The following is a 27,014-nucleotide window of genomic DNA, read 5'->3' as shown; positions in this document are numbered from 1 at the left end:
CACTACGAATGAAGGAGGGGAGAGAGTGAGATGATGAGAATACGAGCAAGTAAGAAGATGACAACTATAGAAGAGCAGGAAAATCTGAAAAGCAAAATGAAAGGAAGGGAGGAGAAGGCAGAAAAGGCTACTGATGTGGCCAAAGCAAAGGAGAAGCATACCAAGGGCAATAGCAATACCATAGTCTTACTGTTTATTTTCAACATTAAACAACTTCTCACATTTATAGTAGTAAGATATGCAATAAATGTTTTTTCTTTCCCTTTGTAAGTTGTCATTATTCTCCATCTTTCACCTCAACATATGCATCTCTATTTTTCTTATATGCAAATAATATGAAAAAAAAAAAGGTAATACTTCGTATCAAAATTAAATTTAATAGAAAAGCAGTGGCGAAAGCAAACCAATCAAAGGACCACTATTCATGTACCAAAGATGACTTCCACCAACTGATTTTGCTCCTGTTATCTGGTGAATATATGTGAGGTATACATACAGCAAATAGTTGACTAAGAGGAGATAGGAAAGCATTGGCACCGTTTATCAGTAACACGATCAGCTTAAGCCAATTTGCCACACACGCCAGCAAATTAATCAGTAACTCGATCAGCTTAAGCTAATTAGCCACACACACAGCAATTAATACTTAGACCAAGTATGAAACAGCTACTGGACAATCATCCTCTAAGCACATAACCAAATGTAGGGAGAAGGGAGCAATTCTTCTACAAGTTAATAAGAAGTATTTAAGTTAGTGGCAAAGCACGAATGAAAGGTAAAAAAGAACGCCAGTCGTTCATACAACAAGGTGCGCTTTGCAGTTACAATACCCATCTTTTACTATTCTATTATTGATTAAAAACCAACTGACTTAAATCAAACATCTATTTATGATGGAATACCAGACAGTGCAAAACACTTGAGATACAGTAAAAGTTGGAGGAAGAATTAAATTCTAACTAATAAGCCATAACTTCAAAAAGGATGCGTGTACCTATCTTAGCCATATAGCTGTAAAACAAGACAAAAGGTGATGAAATAGCTCAACAAAATGAGATTTTACTAAAACTAATTAAACAATTTCTTGTCCACGGATACAGGCGAGTTCCTACTACCAACAATTGCGTATAGGAGCCGGGCACTCTATTAAGTCTGTAAAACCACAGAAATGTCACAAGCAGGATGTGGTTAAAAAGAGTAACTAAGGCACTGCTTGCAGAAGTATTAATGGACATGGCACTTAATAAGAAATTTCATAAAGTGCCACAATTATCTCAATCCTGGTCTCTTGCTACCATCACTCTTTCCACTGAAAGATTGAGTCGCCATAAATCTCATTTGGAGATCATATGATGGGACAAATCCCTGGCCTTCCATCAGCTTATACATCCTTTGCGCATCTTGCACAAAGTCACCTTTTAGAAGTGTGTGTATAATTCTCTCAAAGTCCTGGTATTCCAAAAGGTCCTTTTTGGCCTCCAGAACCCCTAAAGCCTGAAGTGTCTTCTTCTCCATCTTAGCTCTAGCATACATGTCACAAAGGCTTACTTGAATCTTGAAAGGAGGAGCCTCACCCAGCTTAGCAATTTTTGTCAACATTTGCTCAGCCTCATCAATCAACTGCAACTTACCCAACCAATCTACCAAAACACTGTAAGTAGAAACTCCAGGTTCAAATCCACCCTTTTCCAGCTGAAGTAACAGATTTAATGCCTTGCCTAGTTCGTTTTTCTTCTCATATGCAGAAATCATGTATGAAGTACACCTGTCATCAGGTTTGAATCCAAGATTCATCATCTCGTTGAAACAGTTTCTTGCTTCGCTAGGATTACCAGATTTGACACATGCCTCAAGAAGCAACGCGCAAGATTCTGCAGTTTGTTGGAACCCTGCAAACTGCATAGTGTTCACAATTCTTTGAGCTCCAATACTATCACCGTTTTTGGCAAATGCCCGCAGCAAGGCCATATAAATATCCTCTGTGGGTTTCATGTCTCTAAGCTCCATTTCTCTCATGAGTGTTTCACCCAACTTGGGCTTCTCAGCATTGACATACATCATTATCATTGAGTTGTAAACCTCCATATCCGGTTTGAATCCTTGACTCTTCAATGCTTCATAAGCTGCATTTGCCTGCTCAACATTGTTCCCCTTGCTATACATGTAAAGTAAAGCAGTTAAGATTACAATATCTGGCTCCATGCCAATTTCACTCATCTTCTTAAGAATCCTTTCAATATCCTCTGATCGATTCTCTTCACCATAAATATCAATAAGTTTTGAGTAGTCTCTGATGTTAGCTTGGAAGGAAGGCTCATCAAGGACATGTTCCATCACCTACCAATTGCATTTATAGACACATTATCAGATTTACTAATCCAGACTGAAAGCAATCACATCAAAGCAAACAAAACCACATTGCAAATCACATGATACATAAAATTGACTATCCACAAGGTCAAAAAAAGCAGCCATTACTATATCTAAATCATACTCAAACTTTAGCCAAAAGCATTCATAAGTCAAAGCCAAAAAAGAGTATAAACAAAAATTTAAACAATTAAGCAACCACTTAAACAGAATAATGGAAGTTCTATATCTACCAACTATACAATGTAAAATAAACTACATTTCAATCATCAAAACCAAATCAAAGAGTTTGAAATTAAATCATACCTTAATATACATAGAGCCATCTCGTTCCTTGATTCTCTGAAGCAAGGAAACCCAATCAACCCTATTAGGCTGCAACAACTCCTTCCATTCATTCAGCAATTGAGAAACCACGGTATCGAAATCGTCCTGTTTCCCCAATCCAAGAATCTTCTCTGTAACTAATTTACATTTCCCAGTGATTGACTTAGCCTCTTGAGGAGAAATCACCTCCCCTGCCTCATGAACCTTATCAGCCACTTCTTTCCACATTGAACCTGACAAATCAAGTCCATATAACTTATACTTAATCTTCCCATGCCTCTTTGGCAAACCACCATCATCATTATTACCCACAAAACTATCCTCCACCACTTCGGCCCCGGCCCCGGCCCCGGCACCGGCCTCGGCCTCAGCCTTGCCCAATTCCCCCTCCTTCGCCGCCTCACTGGCCTTCTCCAACCCCTCGTAGAACTCGGCCTTCTCCATCGCCTCGCGCGCCCACTTAAACCTCAGCTCGTGCAGCATATCCCCACGAACACCCACCTCACTAGCAAACCTGGCCATCGATTTAACCTCCTCCGATTGCAAAAACTTCTTCATCTTCTCCTTCTTCTTCTCTCTCTCCATTTCTAAGTACACATTATTGCTCACATCCCAAACAGTCTTCCACAAATCCTCGCTGAAATCGCCATTCCCAGAAACCAATTTCTCCTCTAAATTACCCCCTTTTTCCATCTCACTCACCAATTTCTCCACAATTACCAACAACATAGCATCAATGGTGGGCTTATCGCAATCTGGGTATGACTCGTTTAGCTTCCCACGCATATTGTGCACGAATCGGGATAAGAACTCATTCATGGCGGCCTCATCTTCGTCTTCCTCGTCATCGGCTACAGCAGCAGAGACAGAGTGATTGAGTTGAGGAGAAGAATGGAAGTTCTTGATTTGGGTGGGTAGAAATGGTGGGGTTTTTAGTTGATTTTGAGTGTGATTGTGGTGAGCAACAAAAATTGCGGATGAAGAGGAAGAAGATGAAGTGATTCGGGTGAGTTTGTTGAGTGTTTGCTTGGAAATCAAATGTCTGAGTCGAAGATTCATGGTGAAAATGAGAAGAGAGAGAAAGAGAATCGGGAAAGAGAGGAGGTTGAAGGTGGTGTTACAAATCAGGCTTAAACCCTAGTGTTCGTCAAATGATGACAGGGAGTTTGACAAAAGTTGGGGAAGAGAGGCTAAAGAGAGTCGAACGAATCGATCACGAGTTGAACGGTGCTCGACTCAGCTTACAAAATTTCCACATGTGCTCGATTCGTGCTCATTAAAGTTTTGAGTTGAGTCTGATAGCTCACGATCAGCTCGTTAAGATTTTGATCCTTATAAATTTAGTGTAAATAATCCCAACTTTTGATTATAATGTAATGATCCCAACTTTTACCGCATTTTCCTTTTTCAATCTCAATCTATAACTTTATATTAAAGGCGAAATCTGAAATGACACATGTCATCTCCTGGTTAAAATTTTTCCCTCCAAAAGTTTTTTATTTTTATTTTTTTGGCCAAAGCTTCTTGGAGAAGTTTATAATACAAACTATGCAATAATATTTCATTTCCTATTTGATAAGTATATTCTATTTGTACAAATTTAAACAAAGATATTATATTATACAATGTAATGTAATTCATAGTTATTTTTATTAGTCGTGCATATATTATTGTCTTTGTTTTCTATAGTGTGATAAATTTTTAATTTTTTTTTTTGTTATTACAGAACTTTCGTCCTATTTTGCAATTAGGTATGATTTTTTATAATTAAATAATAGTGTCAAACTAATGATAAGTATTAAGTATTAAAAATTATCGTGCACGGCACGGGACTTAACCTAGTTATCACCTAAAAAAGAGTTAATTTTTTTGTAAAAAATATAATTGCCACATGTCACTCGTTTGTTGGTTCAAATTTTTATTTTTTTGATAAATTTTTTATAATAAATAGAAGATTAAAATAAATAAATCAAAGCCCAATAGTCCTGGTTATTGGGAGGGTCAGTGCGGGTCAGTAATGGGGCGGGTCATTTGCGGGTCATTTGTAATTTTAAAAGGGTCAGGGCTGGGTCAAGGTCAAGAGGGTCAGGGGTGGGTCGGGTATGAAGTAAAATTAAAGCAGGTCATTAATGGGTCAAGAAGTCGTGGAGTACAAACTCTAGAGCACTCATTTCAATATTTCTTCTGTAAAGTTCCATAATTGTTCTTAAAAAAAATTCTAACAACTATATCCCAACACCAGTTCATTGCAAATCGTTTTAATAGAAAAAAAAATATACACTCATCAACTTATATTGTAGATTCGAGAGTTAATGATTTCTAAATCTAAATTTTTGAAGTTGGGAATTCTAAGAAAGAAATCAGATTTATTATAAGATTATTAAGAAAAGAATCTTGAAGAAGAATTCTAGGTTGTGTAAATTGATAGCAGGAGACGGATCTTTCAGCACATCAATGAGACAATGAGAAAGATGACGACGAAGAATCTTTCGGCGAAGTAAAAGCCTTGTAATTGTAAATCTGAATTAAAGATAGAAGAGAAAGGGAAAGCAGGAGAGAGAGCGTTCAACTTTTATTTATTTAGGTGGCCCTTTTGATGACCCTATATCTATTTTCATTTTTATAGGGTTATTCACAAGAGCCCAATAATGACCCTTTAAGGAGAGACCCTACATGAGCCATGTCCATTTAAATAATTAAAGGGTCATAGCCCTTTAAATTTGGCCCGACCCTACTGCCCATTGGACTACCCTGTCTAATAACCAGGGCTAAAGCCCAAGCCAGCTATGGCCACCGCTAGTGGCCGCGACCTCCTAAGTCAAGCCTATTTTCGACCTTGATTATCGATTCTGGCACCGATCACCAATTTCCGACCACTCGAGTTGAGCATTTAATTTTTGGAGTGCATAAATCCATGTTTCCATTCAATACATTTCATAAACCAATCCAGTTTCTAGCTCATTTCCCTAAACCATAACTTATTTTCCACTTTTCGTGTCCACGTCACTAAACCGAGAGCAAATGATTTTTTGAACCAATAATTTTGATCCAATTATTATTTGGTTGGATAGGACTTTTAATAAGCTTTCCAACAATATATCGTAAGCCCAATTCCGATTTAAAACAAAGAAGATATGAGCAAAATACCAAACTCGGCCCAAAACCGTCACCCTTTCACTGAAACGCCCATATCTAAAAATCTACAAATGATTTTGACTTGATTCTAATTGGTTTAGAAAGTAAACTTGATAAGATCTCCAATCATATATTATATGCCTTATTCCAAGTTACGGATCAAAAGTTATAATAGTTTTAAAAACGCGAAAAAAACTGGAATTGCCGCGTCACAATATCTAACGTGGCACGGCAGCTAGTACCGTGTCACAACAATCTTTATCGTGTCGCAGTACACATACCGTGACACGGTGCTTTTTCGAGTCATTTTCGCATTTTTCTCACGCGCTTTTTTTACCGTGTCACGGGATTTTCCCGTGTTTTCTCTTGTCAGGATATTTTGTCGTGTCGTGGCAGACTCTGTCGTGTCATGGCGCCCCAAAATTAGGGTTTTATATTTTTAGGGTTCCTTATGTTCCCTCTGCTCATTTTCTCTATAATTACCCCCTCCTTTCTATAGTTTGGGGCATCAAATCATTCTCTCTTTCTCTCTTCTACACCAAAAATCATTCTCTCTCTCTCCCTCTTTAACCTAATTTCTAGCTTCCCTATTCTTCTATAATTCCTTCCTTAAGCACTCAAAGGAGTCCATCCTTGACCCGAGGTTTCGTCCTTAAACAAAGATGTGAAAGGTACAAATAACTGAGGGTTTGGACCAAATTAACTCTACATTAATTTAATTTAATTTCCATTTGATTTATATTTTTATTGAAGTTACTAACAGTTTATTCATGATGTAGCAATTCAAGGAAACGCAGAAAGTGAGTAATTAATCACTCAATTACTTTTATTTTTATTCTTGTTGCTAGAATCATGATTAGATTTATTTATATTTGATTTGACTAACCAATTTATTGTTGAATTGCATGCTTCCAATATTAATGTTGATTTTTACTATATTTGTTGATCACCATATTTCAAGTTAAAGGGAATATGTAATTGAAAATCAAGCCTAATAAGATAATTTGGTCAACTGGTTTAGGTTCCTTTTTAATCTTGTTATTAATTAAAGTGATCACTAATAATTAGAATTATATGTTGCATTAATATTCAACCAATTTAGCATAATAATAGTTTGGAGCAATTATGAATCTTTGTTTGTATGCCTTTGAGATCGCAGGAATCACTTTTCATAATAAGAATCGAGTAGAGGCCAATACGGGTGCATGTGACTCCATGCTCACTTTGTACCATCATCCCCGATCCTACTTTCGTGGTTCCAAACCATATGGAGTTAGTAATCTCATGGATTATGAATGGGGTGTGTAGGCGTCACTCGAAGTGCACCTACGTAAAAGTATGTTGTGAATATGCTTGGCACTCATAGGAAGTGGGAATTGACATAATACGATTAGGGACAAGGGAAGCAGGGAGCCGCCAATAAGTTTTTAAGGAACTTGTAAACCGTTCACGGATCATAAAAGGCAACCACGATAAAGGGACAACGATAGGCAACAACGATTGACCCGTAAAGGTTATACCCCATTCATAATCCATGAGATTACTAACTCTATATGGTTCAGAACCACGAAAGGAGGATCAGGGATGATGGTACAAAGTGAGTCATGGAGTCACATTCGCCCAATTGGCCTCTACTCGATTCTTATAGTGAAAAGTGATTCCTGCGATCTCAAAGACATGCAAACAAAGATTCAATTTGCTCCAAACTATTATTAGGCTAAATTGGTTGAATATTAATGCAACATATAATTCTAATATATCGTGATCACTTGATTTAACAACAAGATTAAAAAGGAACCTAAACCGGTTGTCCAAATTATCTTATTAGGCATGATTTTCAATTACATATTCTCTTTAAACATGCATGCAATATGGTGATCAATAAAAAATAATAGAATTAACATTAATATTGGAAGCAATTCAACAATAAATTGTTAGTCAAATCAAATATAAAATAGCCTAATCATGATACTAACAATAAGAAAATAAAATAAGAGTAATTAAATTAACTAATTACTCACATTCCGCGCGTTCCTTTAAATTGCTACATCATGAATAAATTGTTAGTAACTTTAATAAAAATATAAATCGAATTGAAATAAATCAAATAAAAAGTAGAGTTGATTTGGTCCAAACCCTCAGTCAATTATACCTTTCACGCCTTGGTTTAAGTATAGAACTTTGGGTATTATATGGACTCCTTGGAGTGCTTAAAGCAAGAAATAGTGGAAGAATAAGGAGGCTAGTGTTTAGGCTAAAGAGGGAGAAGAGAATTATTTGATGATCAATCTTGTTGATAATTGAAAAAGGGGAGATATGACCTCTATTTATAGAGAAAAAAGAAGGGTCGAAGAATCAAGAAAAGATCCGAATTAAATCGGAATAAAACTCAATAGACAGCAGTTTTTGCGGTTTTTGTTTTTATCATATCTTTTGATCAAGAAATCGGAAAAAGATGAATAAGATATCGTTGGAAAGCTATTGAATTATACTTTCTAACCCAATTAGAATCAGATTAAAATATTTTTTATAACAAAAGATATATCCAAAATAGTGAGACGGTGTCAGTTTTGGATAGAGTTTGACATTTTATTCATATCTTTTCCGTTATACCTCGGAATTGATATTATAATATATCATTGGAAATATAATTTCATGGTCTATCTAACCATATAAAATTTGGATAAAAACTATGAGGAAAGAAAATAATATCTGTCTATCTTTGAACGTCTTTCAATTCGGATAGAAATAGGATTTTCAAAAAGAAAAGTTTTATTCAATTTCAAACTCTTTAATCTTATCTTTTTAAAAAGGATAATTAAGATATTTTAGAAACTTATACAAGCTTCTAATTATTCCTAATTGGTTTAGGATTGGGATTAAAGCTTTTGGACCCTCCACATGATCATTGGGTCGTAGGTAAGGTGGGTTTAGGTTCGGTTTGGGCTCGGCTTAATATTTTGGCCATAATTTATTCGTTATAACTCGGATTTGGGCTTATAATATATCGTTGGAAATATCTTTTCAAGCCCCATCCAATTATTTAATCATTAAACCCAGATAATGGACCACAATAAACTGGAATAAACGTTTTTATAAAAAGGACACGAAATGAATGATTTTAAAGGACACGAAATGAATTGTTTTGGGTTTAAAGGCACGAAAAGAGGAAAATAAGTTATGGTTTGGGGAAATAGGCTAGGAATTGTATTTGTTTATGAAATGTATGGCAATGAACATGGATTTAAGCACTCCAAAGAATACATACTCAACCCGACCAATAATGGCGGTGAAAGGTTGTTCATCATCGGGTTTGGTTTTGGGGAGACATTTTTAGGTGTCTACAGGGTGTAACCTTCACGGGTCAATAATTGTGGCCTATCTTTGTCCCTTTATTCGTGGTTGTCTTTTATGATCCGTGAATGGTTTACAAGTTCCTTAAAAACTTGTTAGCGGCTTCCTACTTTCCTTGTCTCTAATCAAATCCCTAATCGTATGTCAATTCCCACATCCTATGAGTGTCAAGCATATTCACACGTGTTTTAACGTAGGCGCACTTCAAACGACGCCTACAATAACTCATGTATTAAACATTAAATACTCATATTGATGATAAAAATTTCAATCTTCCAATTCCCAAAAAATATTAACATTAAAATCCCCTAGTTACTTTAAGAATCTTAATTACCAAATTTAATACCCCAATTTTCCAAATTTACACACAATAAATTACTAATTCTACAGATTATAAACCCTAATTCTCCAAATTTATAACCTCTAATTCCCCATGTTAATAATTTCGAGGTACATCATTGCAAATCAATGAAAGTTTATGTAAAGTATACTACTAGATTCAATTTAAATATTCTTTTTACTGAGCTATTAAAATCTTATTTTTTAGATGATGAAGTGTTTTCTTTTGTTCACGGTGTTTTGTAGTAGAAAATGGAGAAGAGGAAAGACGATGAAAAGAGTATGGGAAAATTGACTTATTAATAATGGTGTCAACAAATTTAGTCATGCAATATGTTGTTCAATGATCATTTTATAACTTACTCTAATACAAAATTAAAGATATTAATGATCAAAGTTGGAAATCGACAAGACTTTCCGAAAGGTCGAAACTATTGCAAATAAAAAAACAGAGGAAGTACTCTCTTTAATTTGTTCCTAATCCTTGTAACATTTTGACAGCTATATGTGCGATGTACAAATTTGTCCATAAAATATATGCAATCTATATTAATATATTAAAAAGCGTTGCTAAAAACGTCAATATGCCACGTAGTTCCTATTTTTGTTGCGCCACATCATCTTGTCAACATCTCATGATGCCACATCATCACTCAAATAATGTCACATCACCCAAGAAACTAACATTAGTCCATATAAAACATAAGGATAACGTGGTTCGAACCCTCAACCTCTTATAACACATATGACTATTTATGTAATACCCTAGAATTTCCTTCCTTTTAAAAGACCTGTATTGCCCTGTTTAAAATTTTAAATAGGAATATCTAAGACATTATCACCACCGTGAAAACAGCTAAGGCAACTATCAAAGACACACAACGGAAGACTAATTTCAAAATCATTCAAAACAAGTCGACTTGAAAAGTCAATCAACGAAAATAAAGTCAAACCAAAGTCAAATAAACGAAGTAAAATAAATCAACCTACAACTTGGAACCATTATAGGCCCTTATTTAAACCAAACCAAATTCAAAACCTTTTGCGTTAGTCATTGTAGACACCCAAATGTGTCTCCCCAAAACCAAACCCAGTGATGAATACCTTTCATGTCATTGATTATCGAACAAAGCGAAAGTGTGAAAAGTCTAGTGATGCGGATGTTTTTATTAAAATATCTCTTCTTTCTGTTTTTGAAAATATTTCTTTTCTTACTCTATTTATGAAAAAAAACGTGTATTCTAGTTTAGTTTAGTCCATGGCAAGGGTCCAATAATAGTGTAGTTGGATCGAGTTCGAAAAGAGCTTTCCAATGATATATTATAAGCCCAATTCCGATGAATGATGAGGAAGTTATGGCCAAATTACTAAACTGGGCCCGTTTTGATATTTATATGCGGCCCAATGATCTAGAGGAGGGCCTATTATGGTTTATTGGTTTATCATTCCTAATGAAATTAGGATTGATTATAGTCTTCTAGAATCTTCTAGAAGATTCTTTTGAATCCTAATTTAATTAGCATTGATAAATTGACTTTTAAGAGTTTTAATAGAATAAAAGAAGTGTTTTTAAGGAAATTACAGTTTTGCCCTCTCGTACGCTTAAATTTTATCAAAATAAGAAAACGCGTGGAAAAACTGATTGCAGTGCAGTACGACACGTCTATCGCCTGGTCGTGTTTTATTCTTTTTGAAACTCTAATTTGGTTTTTATCATATCCGGCTGATTTTCTCTATAAATAGCCTCCTAAAATTCCGTTTTTAATCATCAATTCTTCTCATCAATTCTCATCTAATTCTCACCAACTCTCATCAAGAATTTCTTGATTACTCTCTCCTTCTTTCTAACCTAACCTTTTACAAACACAATTCCTCATACATTAGCACTAGACACACCTAGCCAAGTTCGAAGTTTCCTTCGCCTTAGACGTGAAAGATTTGATATTTCTGAGGGTTTGGTCCCAAATCTAGTCTAAACTTTATTTGATTCTTTATTCCAATTATTTAATTTAATTCTTTGTTTATATTTTCCTTGAAGTTACTAACGTGTGTATTTTGTTATTAGAAAGAGATACGAGGCATCCAAGTAAGTGCTTTAATTGTTTTATTGATATTACGATATATAAATCATGTTTAGGTTGTTATTTTTCTTCCTAGTATCATGTTAGAATGTTTTATTGCTTTCCTTAGTATGTTATTTAGGGTGATTTGCTTTTATCAATTATGATTTCTATGATGCCTTTTATTTTCTTTCCTAATAGCATGTTAGTATCATGTTAGGGTTTAAAGCTTTGATTTTTATTGTTTAGTGACATGCTAGGGTTTGTTATTAATCTTGTTAGTATCATGCCTAGGATCTTGCTATTATGCTTTAACATGATGATGATGATTATTGGTTATAATTATTATTATGATTATTTTTATGATGATGATTATTGTTGCTTGATATTTATTGTTATTGCTTGATCACGCCTTTTATGCATGTTTAAAGGGAATTTGTACTTCTAGAAGGTTCTTATCATTCCTAATTCAATTAGTATTAATAAATTGACTTTTGTTGACTTTTCAGAGTTTTAATTAAAATCAAAAAGCATTTTCGAGGAAAAGATACGATTTTATCCTCCAGTACGGCAAACTTATCTGATTTTCGAAAACGCGTTAAAAATAGGCCTGGCGCCTGACTCCAGGCATTGGCGCCTGGAACCAGGCCTGGCGCCTGGCGCCAATTAGCTGGTGCTGGCGCCAGCTCTGTTTTGCGTGCGCCAACCTCGTTTTGCGTGCGCCAAGTGCTCTGTTTTGATATTTTATCTTTTTGGCTGGTTTCTCTATAAATTACGTATTAAAAACTCCGTTTTCATTCATTCAACAATCAGTTTTAACGAATATTCACCTACAATCAGTTTTCATTCATCATCAATTCTCTCTCATTCTCTTCTATAATCATCTCCATCTTTCTCTTTTCCAAACTTTGCTTTTCAAATACAAAATTCCGCATTCACAAGATCTAGAAACACCTAGCCATATTCGAAGTTGCCTTCGCCCTAGACGTGAAAGGTTTAATTTCTGAGGGTTTGGTCCCAAATCTCTATTTCAATTATTTTATTTAATTGTTTTGATTATTATTTTCCTTGAAGTTACTAACGTGTGTATTTTGTTATTAGAAAGAGGTACGAGGCATCAAAGTAAGTACTTTAATTTTTTTTATTGATTTATGATGTAGACATCATGTTTATATTGTTATTATGATATTCCTAGTATCATGTCTAGGGTAATTTTAATATTAAATATGATTCCTGCGATGCTTCCTATTCTCTTCCTAATATTTATGATTGTTAGTATCATGTTAGGGCTAAAGATTTGATTTTTATTGCTTAGTGACACGCTAGGATTTGTTATTAATCTTGTTAGTATCATGCCTAGGATCTTGCTATTATTATGCTTTAATATTCATGAACATGATTATAATTATAATTGTGATAATTTATGATGATTATGAATATTATTATTATTATTATTTTGATGATGATTATTTTATTTATGATTATTATTGTTTGGATTATGATTATAATTTTTTAATGATGATTATTATTATTGTTATGATTATTATTCATGATGATTATTTATTATGTTGCTTGATATTTATTTTTATTTCTTGATCACACCTTTTATGCATGTTTAAAGGGAATTTGAACTTGTAATCACGCTTAATAAGATAATTAATAATCTTGTTTAGGGTTAATGTGATTATAATTTCAAGTGATCGCCAATAATAGGTTTCTTTGTGCATTAATATTCAACCAACATAGATAAACAGGTTTAGGGTAATCCTATTGATTGCATGTTAATTAGAAAGCGCACATGAATACGATCAGAATAATGTAGAGGCCTATTATTAGGGCAGGTTCAATCTCTTTTAGGTTGGATTTTTTTAATAACCATGATTGCATTTGTTCCACAACAGAAGAGTAGGGTAATAGAAACATTCACTTAATTTGTTTCTCTAAGATATTAAGCTTGTAAATTAGGAAAATAGTTAGTGGAAGAAGAGGAAGGGTCGTGAGTGGAATTAGGGAAAGAAGAGTGAGAGAGCATACTCCACAATTTTAGAGTAATTTCATTTGCATTTTAGAAAGTTGCTACAGTAGTTTAAGTTTTATACACTCAAAACACTATTCATAGGATATTTATGCAATTAGCCACTTTTACAAGGTAAGAAATACTCCATCCGTTTTTAAATACTTGATCCATTTCTCTTCCCTTGGACACGCATGTCGATGCCAATATTTGATCACTAATATCTTTAATTATCAATAAGTATAAATTCTAACACTTGAAAATTAATAACCTATTTATTGAGATGATTCCAACAAGTACCCACAAGATTATATTTTTTTTCTTATGTATAAATCTCAAACATTAGTCAAAGCAGAACACATGAATAGTGCAAAAAATAGATTTGGAACAAGTATTTATAAACGGAGGTAGTATGTTTTTCCAACTAGCCATATATCTAGACGGGAAATAGATAATTTGTGCAGGTGAGGAGGACTTGTATCAATGTTCTGGTACATTAATTGATACTGATGGTAACTGTAATGGTATTATTATAACTTTGATAATTGATAAAGATGGTAACTATAATGGTATTATTATAACTTTGGCCAATTTGATCCGGCGTGCTACTAGACAAAAATTTGGTTTAAATATCATAGCTGACAAGCTCAAGGTTAGTGTTTATGTTATTCTTTTTTTTTTTTTAATTTAAGTTTTGGTTGTGCTAGAAAACTGAATTTTATTATGTAAATTTTGGCAATGTTTTCATTCACCTTATACAAAATAAATATTATAGTCCCTCCGTCAATAGTTCTCCCAACTCAATGTTGTGAAACAAAAAAAGTCAAAGTTCAGAATGACTTTAAAACAAAGGAAGTACTATTTTTTAGGATTTTGGTTTCTCAATTTCTTTATTCCTTATATTGAGAAAGTCTCCAGTTACCAATCAATTATAAAACCAATCAAACTCAAAATTTCGTCATATTTGAAATGGGATTAATTACATGTATAGAGAAACATAGTCTCTATTTGAACGAGTATTATTGTTTTTTCAGATTGTTGTGAAGCTTACAAATAGTAAATCATGTCACGGAGAGGTTTGTGCTTACGAATTTCACTGTAACCTGCTTGTTATAAGTTTTAAGGCGAATTCTGAGTTGTCGATTGTAACACTAAGAATAATAAATGATTGTCTCAATGTGAATCATTCAAGCTTAATTATTCTCACGCCCAGTGATGCCCTAGTAGCTGTAGGGCGTTATTTTGCTGAGCCATTTGATCTCATGGCTGCTCCTGGAGAATATAGGTCTAATTTAAACCACGTAATTATACATGTTAGTTTCTTATGTTTAAATAATATCTCCATTTCATGTTATTTGCTACAAATGAGTTTGCAAGATTTGCAAAACTTGTGTGTGAAATAAAACCGAAAGAGAAAGATAGAGATGTATGTGATAAAGAAAGAAATAGCAAGAAATGGCTACTTAAAAAGGAAAGAATTTTTTTTATTCTACAAGAGTTCATAGTTATTTTTTTAATAATATGAAATAGAGGTAGTATTTTATTTACATTTTCTCATATTTATGTTTCTGTTTGTAACATTCTTGATCGAAGTGAATACGACGGTATAGAGCACTTCATGGCAACTTGCTTAATTACAAGAGTATCCTCTCTCCTCTGCTTTTGTCATTCTTCCTACCTACCTATTTGTGTTTGTGTTTGTGTGTGTAATTCTATTAAAATTTGTCATATGTTTTAGATTGTGAGAAGTTCTACCGTTTACTTTTGTGCTAATGTATGCACAATTATCTTGCTGTTTTAAGTATGATATGGCTCATAATTCTTGACATGGAAATATGGACTGCCTTTTCATGACTATTCTACTAATTATTATTTTTGGTGTAGTGTGGTGATAGGGGTCTGCTTCTCAATCTTAATGGTGAAGTCATTGGCATTCCATTCTATGATGCCACTTTTACTCCTTTTATTCCCATAAATGTGGCTTACAAGTGGTGGGAACACTACAAGACTTGTGGGTATGTTTAAATGTATATGTTTTCCACAAAAGTAATATACCAGTACATTTTATCAATCTTATGCGAGTATTTAGGATAGTAGGATGTAGCTTGAAACATGTGTAATTAAAACTGACAAATTTTTAATATTTTTATGGAAAATTTAATTTGAAAATCCAAAACTATCCTACTAAATAATATTTTTACTAATCTATTGTATGATATATATCCTATTACTAATGGTAAAGCTATTTATCCTAAATAATGGTATTGTAATAGCTACCACATACAATAAGATAGATATCGCCTTTCGTAGGAGATCGAAAAATCTTCCTTTCGAGAGAGAAATTATTATAAACCTAAAATACAAACAAAAAACAAAAATAACTCTAATGAAACTAAGAGTGTGGCTTTCCACTAGTGAAAATTGATGGAATCCCCTTAAAAATCAACAGAGGCTATGGTTTAACAGAGAGGAGATATTAATTTTTAATTTAACTAGTTTGACTTTTGTTGCTGAAAATTTACTCTTAAAGCATAAACTTTTTATATAAAACTCAATTGGAAATATCTAGAAAATAATTTAGAAATAAGCAAACTGAAATAAAATCAAATACATAAGAAAAATGGTAAATTGTTTTTGAGAAAATTAGATGAATAATACCATAGTGACAGCTAGTGTATAACTTTGTCATATTGCTTGACATTAGCCACAATGTTTGAGAGTAGTAGTAGTAGGGTGGGTGAACTCCTTAAGAAATCCTCATGTTGATTTATCTAACCACTTATGGGATTTCGGCGTTCAAGCCGAAGAAAAAGAGTAATTACATTTATGCATTTTTTTCGAGACCCATTATGCACTTAACTCACTAATACTATTGTGAATAAGGCATTGTGTTGACATTCATATTCTAATAAAAGGCTGTTTCTGTTCACTCATAGGGAACTTCAACAACCTCTTTTAGGATTGGAGGCGATTGCTTTTCATTCAGCTCGTTTAGATGTTGCAGAGAAGGTTGTTCAGAGGTTTCCTAGCATTTCTAAAGGTGTTATTGTTGAAAAGTATGTTTAATAGAGCTTGAAGGAAGAATGGCTAATGTCTTTTTTATTTTACATAGGAAAAATTGTCAAAAATAATCCAAACTTTGAGTGACCCACTAAAAATAAGTCAAACTTTTAATTATTTCTAAATAATACAATCTTTAAGGAATATATGCTTTAAACAAGATATTTTACCTACAACGTATTTAACCGGTTATTTTTTTATATATCTTATAAAGTTGTTCAATTGTTTTTTACAAAAATAATACAATGTGACGTGTTCCATATAACATATTCATGAGGTAACTAATCGGTTTTAACTTATTTAAAGCGGATAACCCTTAAAATTTGTATTATTCAAAAATAATTAAAAGTTTGACTTGTTTTTTTGTATTATTTTTTACAATTTTTCCTTTTACAGAAGAGATACTTGTTTTATACTCCCTCTGTCCCCTTTAAATAGTCCCTTATGGGCTTTTTTCACGGGAATTAATAAACACAAATAAGAATAGTAAAAGTACATTGAAAAAGTAAATTGACATTGGGTATGTAAAAAAGTAGAGAGAGAAAGTAATAAAAGTGCATGGAAAAAGAAAATTTACATGAGAAATTTAAATTTGCACAAATATTATTGCAAATTGGAGGGAGTTTGGGTAAAAAATTAATATTAATGGTTGTTGGAAAAAGCAAATGGGGTGAATATTTTGGGACTAAATTTAGTCCATAAGGGACTATCAAAAGGGAATAGATGGAGTATTAATTATATCATACATGCAGAAACTTTGTAATAACTAGTTATGTGTAGAAGCAAAAGATCGATAAGAAGAGATAAAAAGAGGAACCTACATTGATGAATAAGATATAGATTATTCATTAAGATATGTTACAATTGATGTGAAACTTATAATTAAGCAAAATGCAATAATTAGTAATAATTGAGAAAGTACGTAGATACTAACGTACCACTTTTATCTTTATTTAGAGGTTGGAATACAATTATAATGTCCTTGGTGTGATCATGTTTCCCAACTTTTTAGTGCCAAGATTTGTATGCTATATCCCAAGGTGTAATTATAATGACAACTTCTACCGAGCGAGAGTGATAAGGGTAAAGACAATGTACGGACAACCTATCCACACATGACCAATAATCCTATTTTTTTTACTTAGCTTATTTATAAAAAGAAATATAATTATGTAAATTGTCAATGGTATTATTTCAATGTACGTTTTTAAAAGATTATTTTTTTTATATGTATGATTAAAATGAATGGTAAAGATGTGTATTGGTAAATGAGATAGTAAAAATAAAGCATCCGTTTTACAATATGATGATATATGTTTTATTTTAGACTTGGATACAATTCTAACTTCCTTTATCATGTAAGGTACTCTGGTATTCCCTTTATCTTCTTTAGTTCTTCATGCTTGATGTTTTGTAGTAAGTTTATTCTTATTGACCCATTAATATTATTAAAATTAGTACTTTATGGTGCAGATTATTAAATTTGTTTCATCAATTTTTTGTGATTTTGCGACTTAATACAGATAATGTCGGGCTCTCCTGCTGATTCTGCAGGCCTACGTTCGGATGATGTTATAATTCAATGCAGTGGGAAGGCGATTTGCAATTTCTTGGAGGTATATTCTGTTTTTAAGGTGCCCTACTAAATTTGTTAAATCTACCTGATTTGAGATCAAATTATAATAAAATGCAGTTATGCAACCAATATATTTACCTTGTTTATGTTTATGCGGGTGTAAGTCTATGATTGCTACTTCAATAATATATTGGTTAGGTGCAGTTTAGGTGTCAAAACTGACCAGACTAACCTGTCAAATCGGACTTAACTCTAAAAAATCCGATTCAAATTTCGACTTGTAAGGATACAATACTTTTCCATGACTCAAATTTCCCGAATCGATCCGACTTAAATGAATATGACCTAGTTACCCCAATTGATACCTTAAGTGTGTATTATTTTGTGAATTTTTAATTTATGTTATAAATTGGGGGTGGGCAGTGGCTTTAATATATTCTATTTATTTGGGTCTCTAACTATTTTTATTAAATCTGCATGATTTGGGACCAAATTATTAATGTATATGTATGGATTAGATTTATATCATGCAACCTTGTACCCTGATTTAGTATCACAACTAGGTTAGGTCCTGTGTCATGCACGATAATTTTTTATAAAATAATATCAATTTTTTTTTAATATAATTGGTTATTTTACAACAATTAAAACAAAAAAATCTAAAAACATTGTGGACAATCTTTGATCAAAATATGAATGATAAGTGAATATATTTAATAAGTATAAATTGAATAATTTGATATTCTTAAATACTCAGTAATAAAATTGTCTACCAAGTAATTAAAATATTGATGTCTAGATATTGTATTCAAATATATAATTATATATAGTATCAACATGCTTTTTTTTAAAAAATAAAATAAAATTGAGAAGATGGTATCAACATGATTTGAATGAAGCAATAAATATATATATTTTTTTGTGTATTTATATTAATATTACGAAGTATATTCTAACTAATTGTTATATATTAAGGTAGTAAATAGTAATGTTTCTATTAATAAAATAAAATAGTTTAATGACTCATTTTCACTCAGAGAGCAGGGTTATTATCATTCAAGGGGCAGTAGAAGTATATACACTATATTGTGAATACTAATCAATAAATAAACAACTTTAGGGGGAAAAATATATATACTTGGTGTATAAATCATTATGTGTCGCAAATCATATTAATATTTTCTATTATAGTCATAAATGTTGGTGTGAAAAGGTAAATTAACTCTTTACATTTAAAGTAATCATCCTTGTTATTAACATATATAAGAAAAAAAAAAACACTAAGGACACACCAGAGGATGACACCTATCATTGCTGGTGTGTCTTTTAGTATATAGTTATTGAGTGATTGATTACCTAATTCGTGGTTCATCATCTAATTTGTTAAATAGGGCAAATACCAATTTGCTAGTACAATTTCTTTTTTTAGTTCTCGATTCATATTCGATAATTAGTTATTTCACTGTTTTGTATATGCGATAATTAGGTATATCTAATGGTTGTAGCTAGGGACTTGTTTCGGGGTTTTCTGATGTCCTGCGGGAGAGTTACAATTCCGAGACTGGAACCGGACGCCTGTACCTGCAAAACAAACGGATGCTCCGGATGATTGGAGATCCGCCTCCGACGGTCAAGTTAGTACTTGATTAAGGAGTAATTAATGCGGAAATTAAAGTGATTGGGTCTCTCTAGGTGAGAGAGTTTAATGTGTGTAATCTGCGTAATCTCCCTTAATGAGGATTAAGGGAGGTATTTATAACCTCGGGAAACGTGCCAATCTAGGTTTAGGTTAACCTTGGGCTGATTGGGCTTCCCACGGAAGTTGGGCCTAGGTGACCGGTTATCCCATGTGTCATGGGAAGGACACGTGTCGTGTCGTAATTGGTCCATAGTGGACGGATCATTGCTTGACACGTGGCAGGCTCCTATTGGCCCATGTGACGGACACATGGCGGAACCTGATTGGTCCACTTGTCAGATGGTGATTGGTGGGGAAAAATCCCCTAATCATTTGCCCCTCACAGGTGGCACGTGACTGGTCACGTGTTACCTGTGACAGGTATCGCCCTGTAACAGGCGACGACCTGCTACAGGTGTCACTCGGCGAGAAGCCGAGAGATTCTCCCGCCAAAATTTTGAATTCTGAAAGTGACCCTTCGCCTTCTCACTTCGCCTATATAAAGGAGTGTTGACTTCGGTCATTTTCACACTTGAAAACTTTGTGAGAGAACATTTGGACCCCTGAACTTGCTCTGACATTTTGGACCCTTTCTGCCTACCGCCTGCTCTGACAAGCCGACTGCAAAGGATTTTCAGAACTTCATCAATCGTCACTCGTTCAGGTAACCGTCGATTCTCTTACTCTTAATTTTCTCTTTACTTTATTCTTTTTTGAAATGGCACCACGGAAGCACACGACACGACCTAGGTTAGTGATCAGCCGGTCACCGGGGACGGCTGAATCTAGGACTAGGAGTGCCGCCTGCCCTTTTCTGGACCCATCTTTGCCCTTTATACAAAGTCCGACTGTATCTGTGTCTATGCAGAGCATGATGGCCAGAACAAAAAAGACTGCCAGGATCTCAAACTCAGACGGCTCCTCCCACAGGGTGCCGATTAGTGAAACATCTGACCAGGCGCCAGATGTGGAAGTGAAACAAAGCGGCTTGAAAGCCGGCAGTTCTGAGGGAGGAGTCAAAGTGACCCCTTCCCATTTTACAGTTGACAATTCTACATTTTCTCCTGCTCCTTTTAAAGGAGAGGAGGCGGGCCCCTCCGGGAGAGGGGAGGAGTCGTCCTCTTCGGACTCGTCAGAGGACGATTCCGAGTCTAGCTCTTCTGGCCATGCTTCTCTGGACACAGAAGAGAAAAACAGTCGCCTGCAAGAGGCGAGGCTTTCTCACGCAGTTGAGAAGGGGGACGATTGGGCGGAGCCATCCGCCTCTCACCGAGAGCAAAATACCCCCTACTACTGCACGGTACCTCGGGGCCGGATCACAGCCATGCAAGAGAAAGTGGAGAGCTTTATCGCAAACCACACAATGGCCCCCGGCTTTTTAGTGTTCGTGCCGGATCCAGAAGACACAGTCGTCTGGCCGGCTGGTACCAGTTATGATGGCGCCTGCTTTGGCTGCTACGAGGCGGCCATCAAGGCTGGGCTGCGCTTCCCACTACATCCGGCTGTTCAGCGGATCTTGGATGGGTATGAGTTGGGGTTATGGCAGTTAGCCCCGAACTCCTAGGTCAACGTACTTGGCTATGTGGCCGGGTGCGAACTGCACGGGGTGGAGCCAAACTTCGAGGCTTTCGCCCACATGAACTACCTCAGCCGGCCTGCTAAGGCAGGCGGTACCGGTTGGTATCAATTGACGAGCCACAGGGTCTACCTCATGATGAGAGGTAAAGCAAACAAATGGAAGGACTGGCGGAGCACCTTCCTTATCATTGAGAGTTCAGACACAGAGCTGAACAAGCGCTTCAACAGGTGGAACAGGAATCCGCCCCTTCTTGCAGGCGGCCGCAGCATGCCACATGTTCCCCCCAAGGCTAAGAAAGAGATCCTAGATAAAGGACTCTTCAAAGTAGAGTCGAAGGTGAACTCTTCTTCAGGGGTACGAGAGAAAGTACCCCTGCACTGCGTCCCAAGCTTCAAATGGCTCTACGACGAGTACTTTTTGGCCGCCTGTGGCCTCAGCAGTCGGTGCTCAAGAGGTAGCCGGCCTGTCGAATACTCTGTTGTTCCATGCATTTCTTGTTATGACTTTTATTAACTTTGCTATTTGTTTTTGCAGCGGACGCCATGAGCAAAATTACCGCCTCCAAGACTGCGGCGGCCTTGTTACGGGCCTCCATCATGCAACAGTCTTCAACCGAATCCCCCAACAAGGGGGCACCCTTGGTGGGCTTCGAACCTTTCACCCTCTTTTTGGAGTTGTGTTTATGCATATACTGACTCTTTTCTTTTTTTTTTAGACGGGCGCTCCAAGAGCTTCTTCTTCCCAACAGCCGGACCCCAAGGCCCGGAGGACGACTGTTGCGAGCTCTCCTGGTTCTGCCAGGAAACATGTGGCGGCTGAGAAACAGCCGGCCACTTCTTCTAAAACTCCAGCTGGGCCACCTAGAAGTATGAAATTATCCTTGTAAATTTTAGACTTGCTCCCTTCTTTACTAGGTCTAATCCGTTTGTTTATGCTTGATGCAGCCGGTCCTCAGGAGCCTGACTTGGTCGAGGTGGCCAAGTCTATGATCAAGGCCGTTCCTCCAGCTGAAAGGGAGGCGGTCAGGGGTGTCGGCACCCTTGACCTAGACGGGATTGCAGGGGTCCTTGCTGAGGTATACTTAGCATATTTTTGAGTATTTGAATTCCAAGACGCCTGTTTTCTTTTTTGTTTGGAAACTGGCGCCTGTTCCCCTTTTTACTTAGGCCCTGCTCCGAGTGAACGGCCTTCGCAAGCCGCTTGACCGGAAGAACAAAGAGGTAAAGGCTGCAAAAGCTATGGCCGCCTCTGACTGTGATAAGGCAATGTTTCAAATTGCCCAAAATGAAGTTCTGACCATTGATATTCTTTATTATCAGGCGCAGGCTACCGCCGCTATCCGGGCTCAGTTAGAGGCGGCCCAGAAGAGGAATAGCGAGCTGGAGGCGACCATCAACCACCTCAAGGCCGAGCTGAGACCTCTTCGCCAAAAGATGTCCTCATACGAAACCTTGGAGAAATCCTTGGCGAGCGTAAAGGTACGCCTGGTGACCCAGGAGAAGAGTCTTACTCAGGAGCTCTCGGAAAAGGCCGAGCAAGAAAAGAAAGAGCTGGTCCGGGAGATGATGGAAGACTCTGCTCCAATCTAGCGCATGAATTGGGGCCGCCTCTTCCCCAATGCCGACTTTGCCTCATGGGAAAAACGTACCGCTAGTGTTCTGATAGATATAATCAAGAGATCCTGGCGGCTGTTGAGGAAGAGGCGTTGGAGGAGGAGGAGCAGCTGGTAGTGGCGCTTGTGCTGCTTGGGGGTAATGCATCAAAGAAGGATGCAGCTGAAGCCGAGTCCAGCAAGAAGAGTGCTGACCAGGCGGCAGTTGCTAATATTGAAGATCTGCCCCCTTCTTAAGCTTTATGTCTTCTTTCCACGGCCTGCGTGCCGTTTGTTTGTATTTACCCGGCCAGGGGGCCGGGGCTCTGAATATTTTGCCGGTCGTTGATGATCGGCTTCTTTTTAATGAATTTTTTTTTGTTTTGCTTCAAATTTGTTTAAGTATTGAATATTCTGATATCCAATTGTACACTATACCGACTGTTTTACATGGCGAATAGTTGCAAACAGGTACGGAAAGTTAGTCACGCCGCCTATGCCCCTGGACGACTGGTTGTCTGTTTCCAGGCTAGACGATCAGTCGGCCATTTATCCAATCGGTATTCGAACCATTTTAAAGACTGGATCCTCTTTAGGCAGGCGGTCCTGTCATTTGTAAAATTTAACCAAGTAGGAAAGTTGTTTCCTACTTGTCATGCTTTTAGGCTAGAGACTTTAGGCCGTTTAGGCCGACTGTTTCCCGCCATATTAAATCTAGTGTGAACAGGTGCTGTATGAACACCTTTTTAGTTTCATACTAAAATTTTTAAGGAGTGACCAAGTAAACATGATTGTTACCTAGTCGCCAAGTAACTGAGTAGTAGAGGTATCAAGCGGTGGGTACCGGTTGTTCCCCTTTATTCGCCAATGTTTGTTGGCTTTTAACTCATAGGTTGTTAACCTAGCAGGAGTAGTGGTTGAGAGCCCCTGTTTGCTAAAAACAGGCGGACGACTCATACCTTTTAGGCTCCATACTAAGTTTGAGAGAGTGACTATGAGTTAACTTTGGTGTTACTCAGTCGCCGTCACTCCTGCTTGAGTAGTAAAGGTACCAGGCGGCGGAGGCCGGCTGAACCTTTTGATTCGCCAATGTTTGTTGGCTATTAACTCAAGAGGTACCCCCTGCATTTATCCCAAGTAATACAGGCGGTCATCTGACTCAGATGCCAACTGCTACCACTGGTTTGGTTAGTGATAGAGTTATCCTTGTCTCAAAAACGGCTACGTGGTTGCCCTTGGGGACAGTCGTATAGGTGTCGTGTAATTAGTTTATAGAGCAATGTTCCACCCAAAAGGGAGCTGCTCTCTGCGACGAATTTCATCCGGAGGGATGCCGCCGGACGCCTGCTATGATGTTGGGACAGGTCGTATTAGTTTAAAGATTGGATCAGTTGGCTTGGCGCCTGGACTGATCATTCGGCTTGTGGAATTGGTTAGTTCTTGGTGAACGTAGGTGCTAAGTAAGAGGAGGGTAGCCGATAAGAATAAAAATTAAACATGGAGAGTGGCCGACTGTTTGTCAGTAGGCATGCCCCTCTTAGGTAAAAATGAAAACTGAGTATGGAGAGTAGCCGACTGTTTGTTAGTAGGCGTGCCCCTCTTAGTACAAAATTGAATATTAAGTATGCAAACTTTTATTAAGTAGCCCTTGACTATTTATATCATTCAAAAGAAATATTTCTTAAGATTATCTGCATTCCAAGTTCGAGGCAACGGTTGGCCGTCTGGTGTTTCCAGACGGTAGGTACCGTCCCTGACTCTTCACAGATTCAGTAGGGTCCTTCCCAGTTGGGAGTTAGTTTGCCAGACTCATTAGCCCTTCCAACTGCTTCCATTTTTCTAAGTACAAAGTCCCCCACTTTGAGTGGACGCCTGTGTACTTTTTTGTTGTATGATCTAGTCATTCTCAGACGGTAAATTTCATGGCGCAAGACAGCATTGCCCCTCCTTTCAGGAAGTGAGTCTAATGCCAGGCGCATGGCTTCCCAGTTTGCCTCTTCGTCATATAGCATTACTCGAAGAGTCGGCTCGTAGTGTTCTATTGGAAGAACAACTTCCGCGCCATAAGTTAGGAGGAATGGAGTTTCTCCAGTTGCCCCTTTTTCAGTCGTCCTAATGGCCCAGAGAACATGTGGTAATTCATCCGCCCACAGGCCGCCTGCTCGTTCAATCTTTTTCTTGAGACCGTCTGAGATGATTTTATTAAAGGCTTCTACCTGGCCGTTTGCTTGTGGACGGCCGACAGATGCAAAGTAGTGTGCAATTCCTTGGTCACCCAACCAGCTTTTGAGAACAGGCGTCTCAAATTGGGGACCATTATAAAAAACCATAGACATGGGAACCCCGAACCGAGTGATGACATTTTTCCAAATGAATGAAATTACATCCTTCGTCTTGATTCCCTTTACAGCCTCCGCCTCTACCCATTTAGTGAAGTAGTCGAAGGCAACAAGTATGTACCTCCTTCCGCCTGTAGCAGGCGTATATGGACCCAGAATATCCATGCCCCACTTAGCAAACGGTAGTGTGCTATGAATGGTAGTGAGGTCAGTAGCCGGACGGTGAATTAGCTTGCCAAACCTTTGACACTTGTCACATTTTTTCACCATCTCCATTGCATCTGCTTCTATAGTAGGCCAAAAGTAGCCCTGCCGCCTTGCCCGTTGAGCAAGCGTCCTACCGCCTATATGGGAAGCACAGTAACCAGAGTGAAGATCGTCTAGTATCTCTCGTCCCTTTTCTGGAGTAACACACTTTAAGAAGGGTTGAAGGTACCCCCTTTTGTGAAGTTCTCCCTTTATTATTTCAAAACTGGTTTGCTCGTTTTTTCAGTGCTGCCGCCTGTTGATGATCATCCGCAGGGTACCCTTTGTCAGATATGCCCTGATTGGATCCATCCAGGTTGAGCTTCTGTCTAAGATTCCAATAGGTTCTTCCTCAATGCTTCTCCTCTCCATTACTTCCCAAAAAACAGTTCGAGGAGTATCACAGGAGGCGGATGATGCTAATTTTGAAAGTGCATCCGCCTGGTTGTTTTCTGATCTCGGCACTTGGGTCAGATTGAAATCCTCAAGGGAGCCGACTGCTTGTCGGACCGCCTGTAAATACTTGATCATGGTCGGATGGGTTGCTTCGTATTCGCCATTGTACTGACTCACTATCAATTGTGAATTGGAACAGGCGTCTATTTTTCTTGCCCCTGTTGCCTTGCACATGCGGATTCCGGCTAGTAAAGCTTCATATTCTGCCTCATTGTTTGAGGCCTGAAAACTGAAGCGTAAAGCATACTCGTACCTGTCGCCCTCTGGCGACTGACATATGACTCCTGCTCCACAACCATTTGAAGTAGAGCTTCCATCCACATATACCTTCCAGGCTTGGTCTGTAACTTGAGAGTCAGGAGGACGAGTCATCTCAACAATAAAGTCAGCAAAGGCTTGCCCCTTCACTGCTTTTCTAGGCTCGAAAGTAACTTCGAGGCTCTGTATTTCTATGGCCCATTTGATCATTCGGCCTGACGACTCCATGATGGTCAGTGGCCGCTTGATAGGTTGGTCTGTATACACGACGACTGCATGTGCCAAAAAGTAGGGCTTCAATTTTTTAACAGCCATGAAGAGTGCAAGACCAAATTTCTCCACTAAGGGATACCTCAACTCGGCATTTTTCAGTACATGACTGACAAAGTAGACCGGGAGCTGACAGCCGTCTCTTTCAGCAAGGAGAACAGCGCTTAACGCATGATCAGAGACGGCCAGGTACATGTAGAGTACTTCTTTGGGCAAAGGGCTGACCAGCCTCGGCAAGGAATGCAAGTGAACTTTCAATTTCTGGAAGGCCGCCTCAGCATCCGGCCCCCATTCAAACCTTGCCTTTTTCTTAATTTCCTGGAAAAAGTATAGGCATTTGTCGCCTGATTGGCTTAGAAATC

General features: G+C 37.0%; 1 protein-coding gene across 1 annotated transcript; it reads right to left on the bottom strand.

Annotated features, from left to right (window-relative positions):
- Nucleotides 1–814: 814 nt before the first annotated feature.
- On the bottom strand, nt 815–3,921 carry LOC110686588 (pentatricopeptide repeat-containing protein At1g63080, mitochondrial-like). The gene is made up of 2 exons (XM_021863194.1): nt 2,677–3,921; nt 815–2,337 (listed from the first exon to the last, which is right to left on the bottom strand). The coding sequence occupies exons 1-2, from the start codon at nt 3,754–3,756 to the stop codon at nt 1,270–1,272; spliced, it is 2,148 nt and encodes a 715-aa protein (XP_021718886.1). The 5' UTR covers nt 3,757–3,921; the 3' UTR covers nt 815–1,269.
- Between the last annotated feature and the right edge of the window lie 23,093 nt (nt 3,922–27,014).

Source organism: Chenopodium quinoa, unplaced genomic scaffold (assembly GCF_001683475.1).
Source record: "Chenopodium quinoa cultivar QQ74 unplaced genomic scaffold, ASM168347v1, whole genome shotgun sequence".
In the NCBI taxonomy this organism is placed as follows: Eukaryota; Viridiplantae; Streptophyta; class Magnoliopsida; order Caryophyllales; family Amaranthaceae; genus Chenopodium; species Chenopodium quinoa.
The sequence above is the reverse complement of the archived record's forward strand: the minus strand, read 5'-3'. Positions and strand labels throughout refer to the sequence as shown.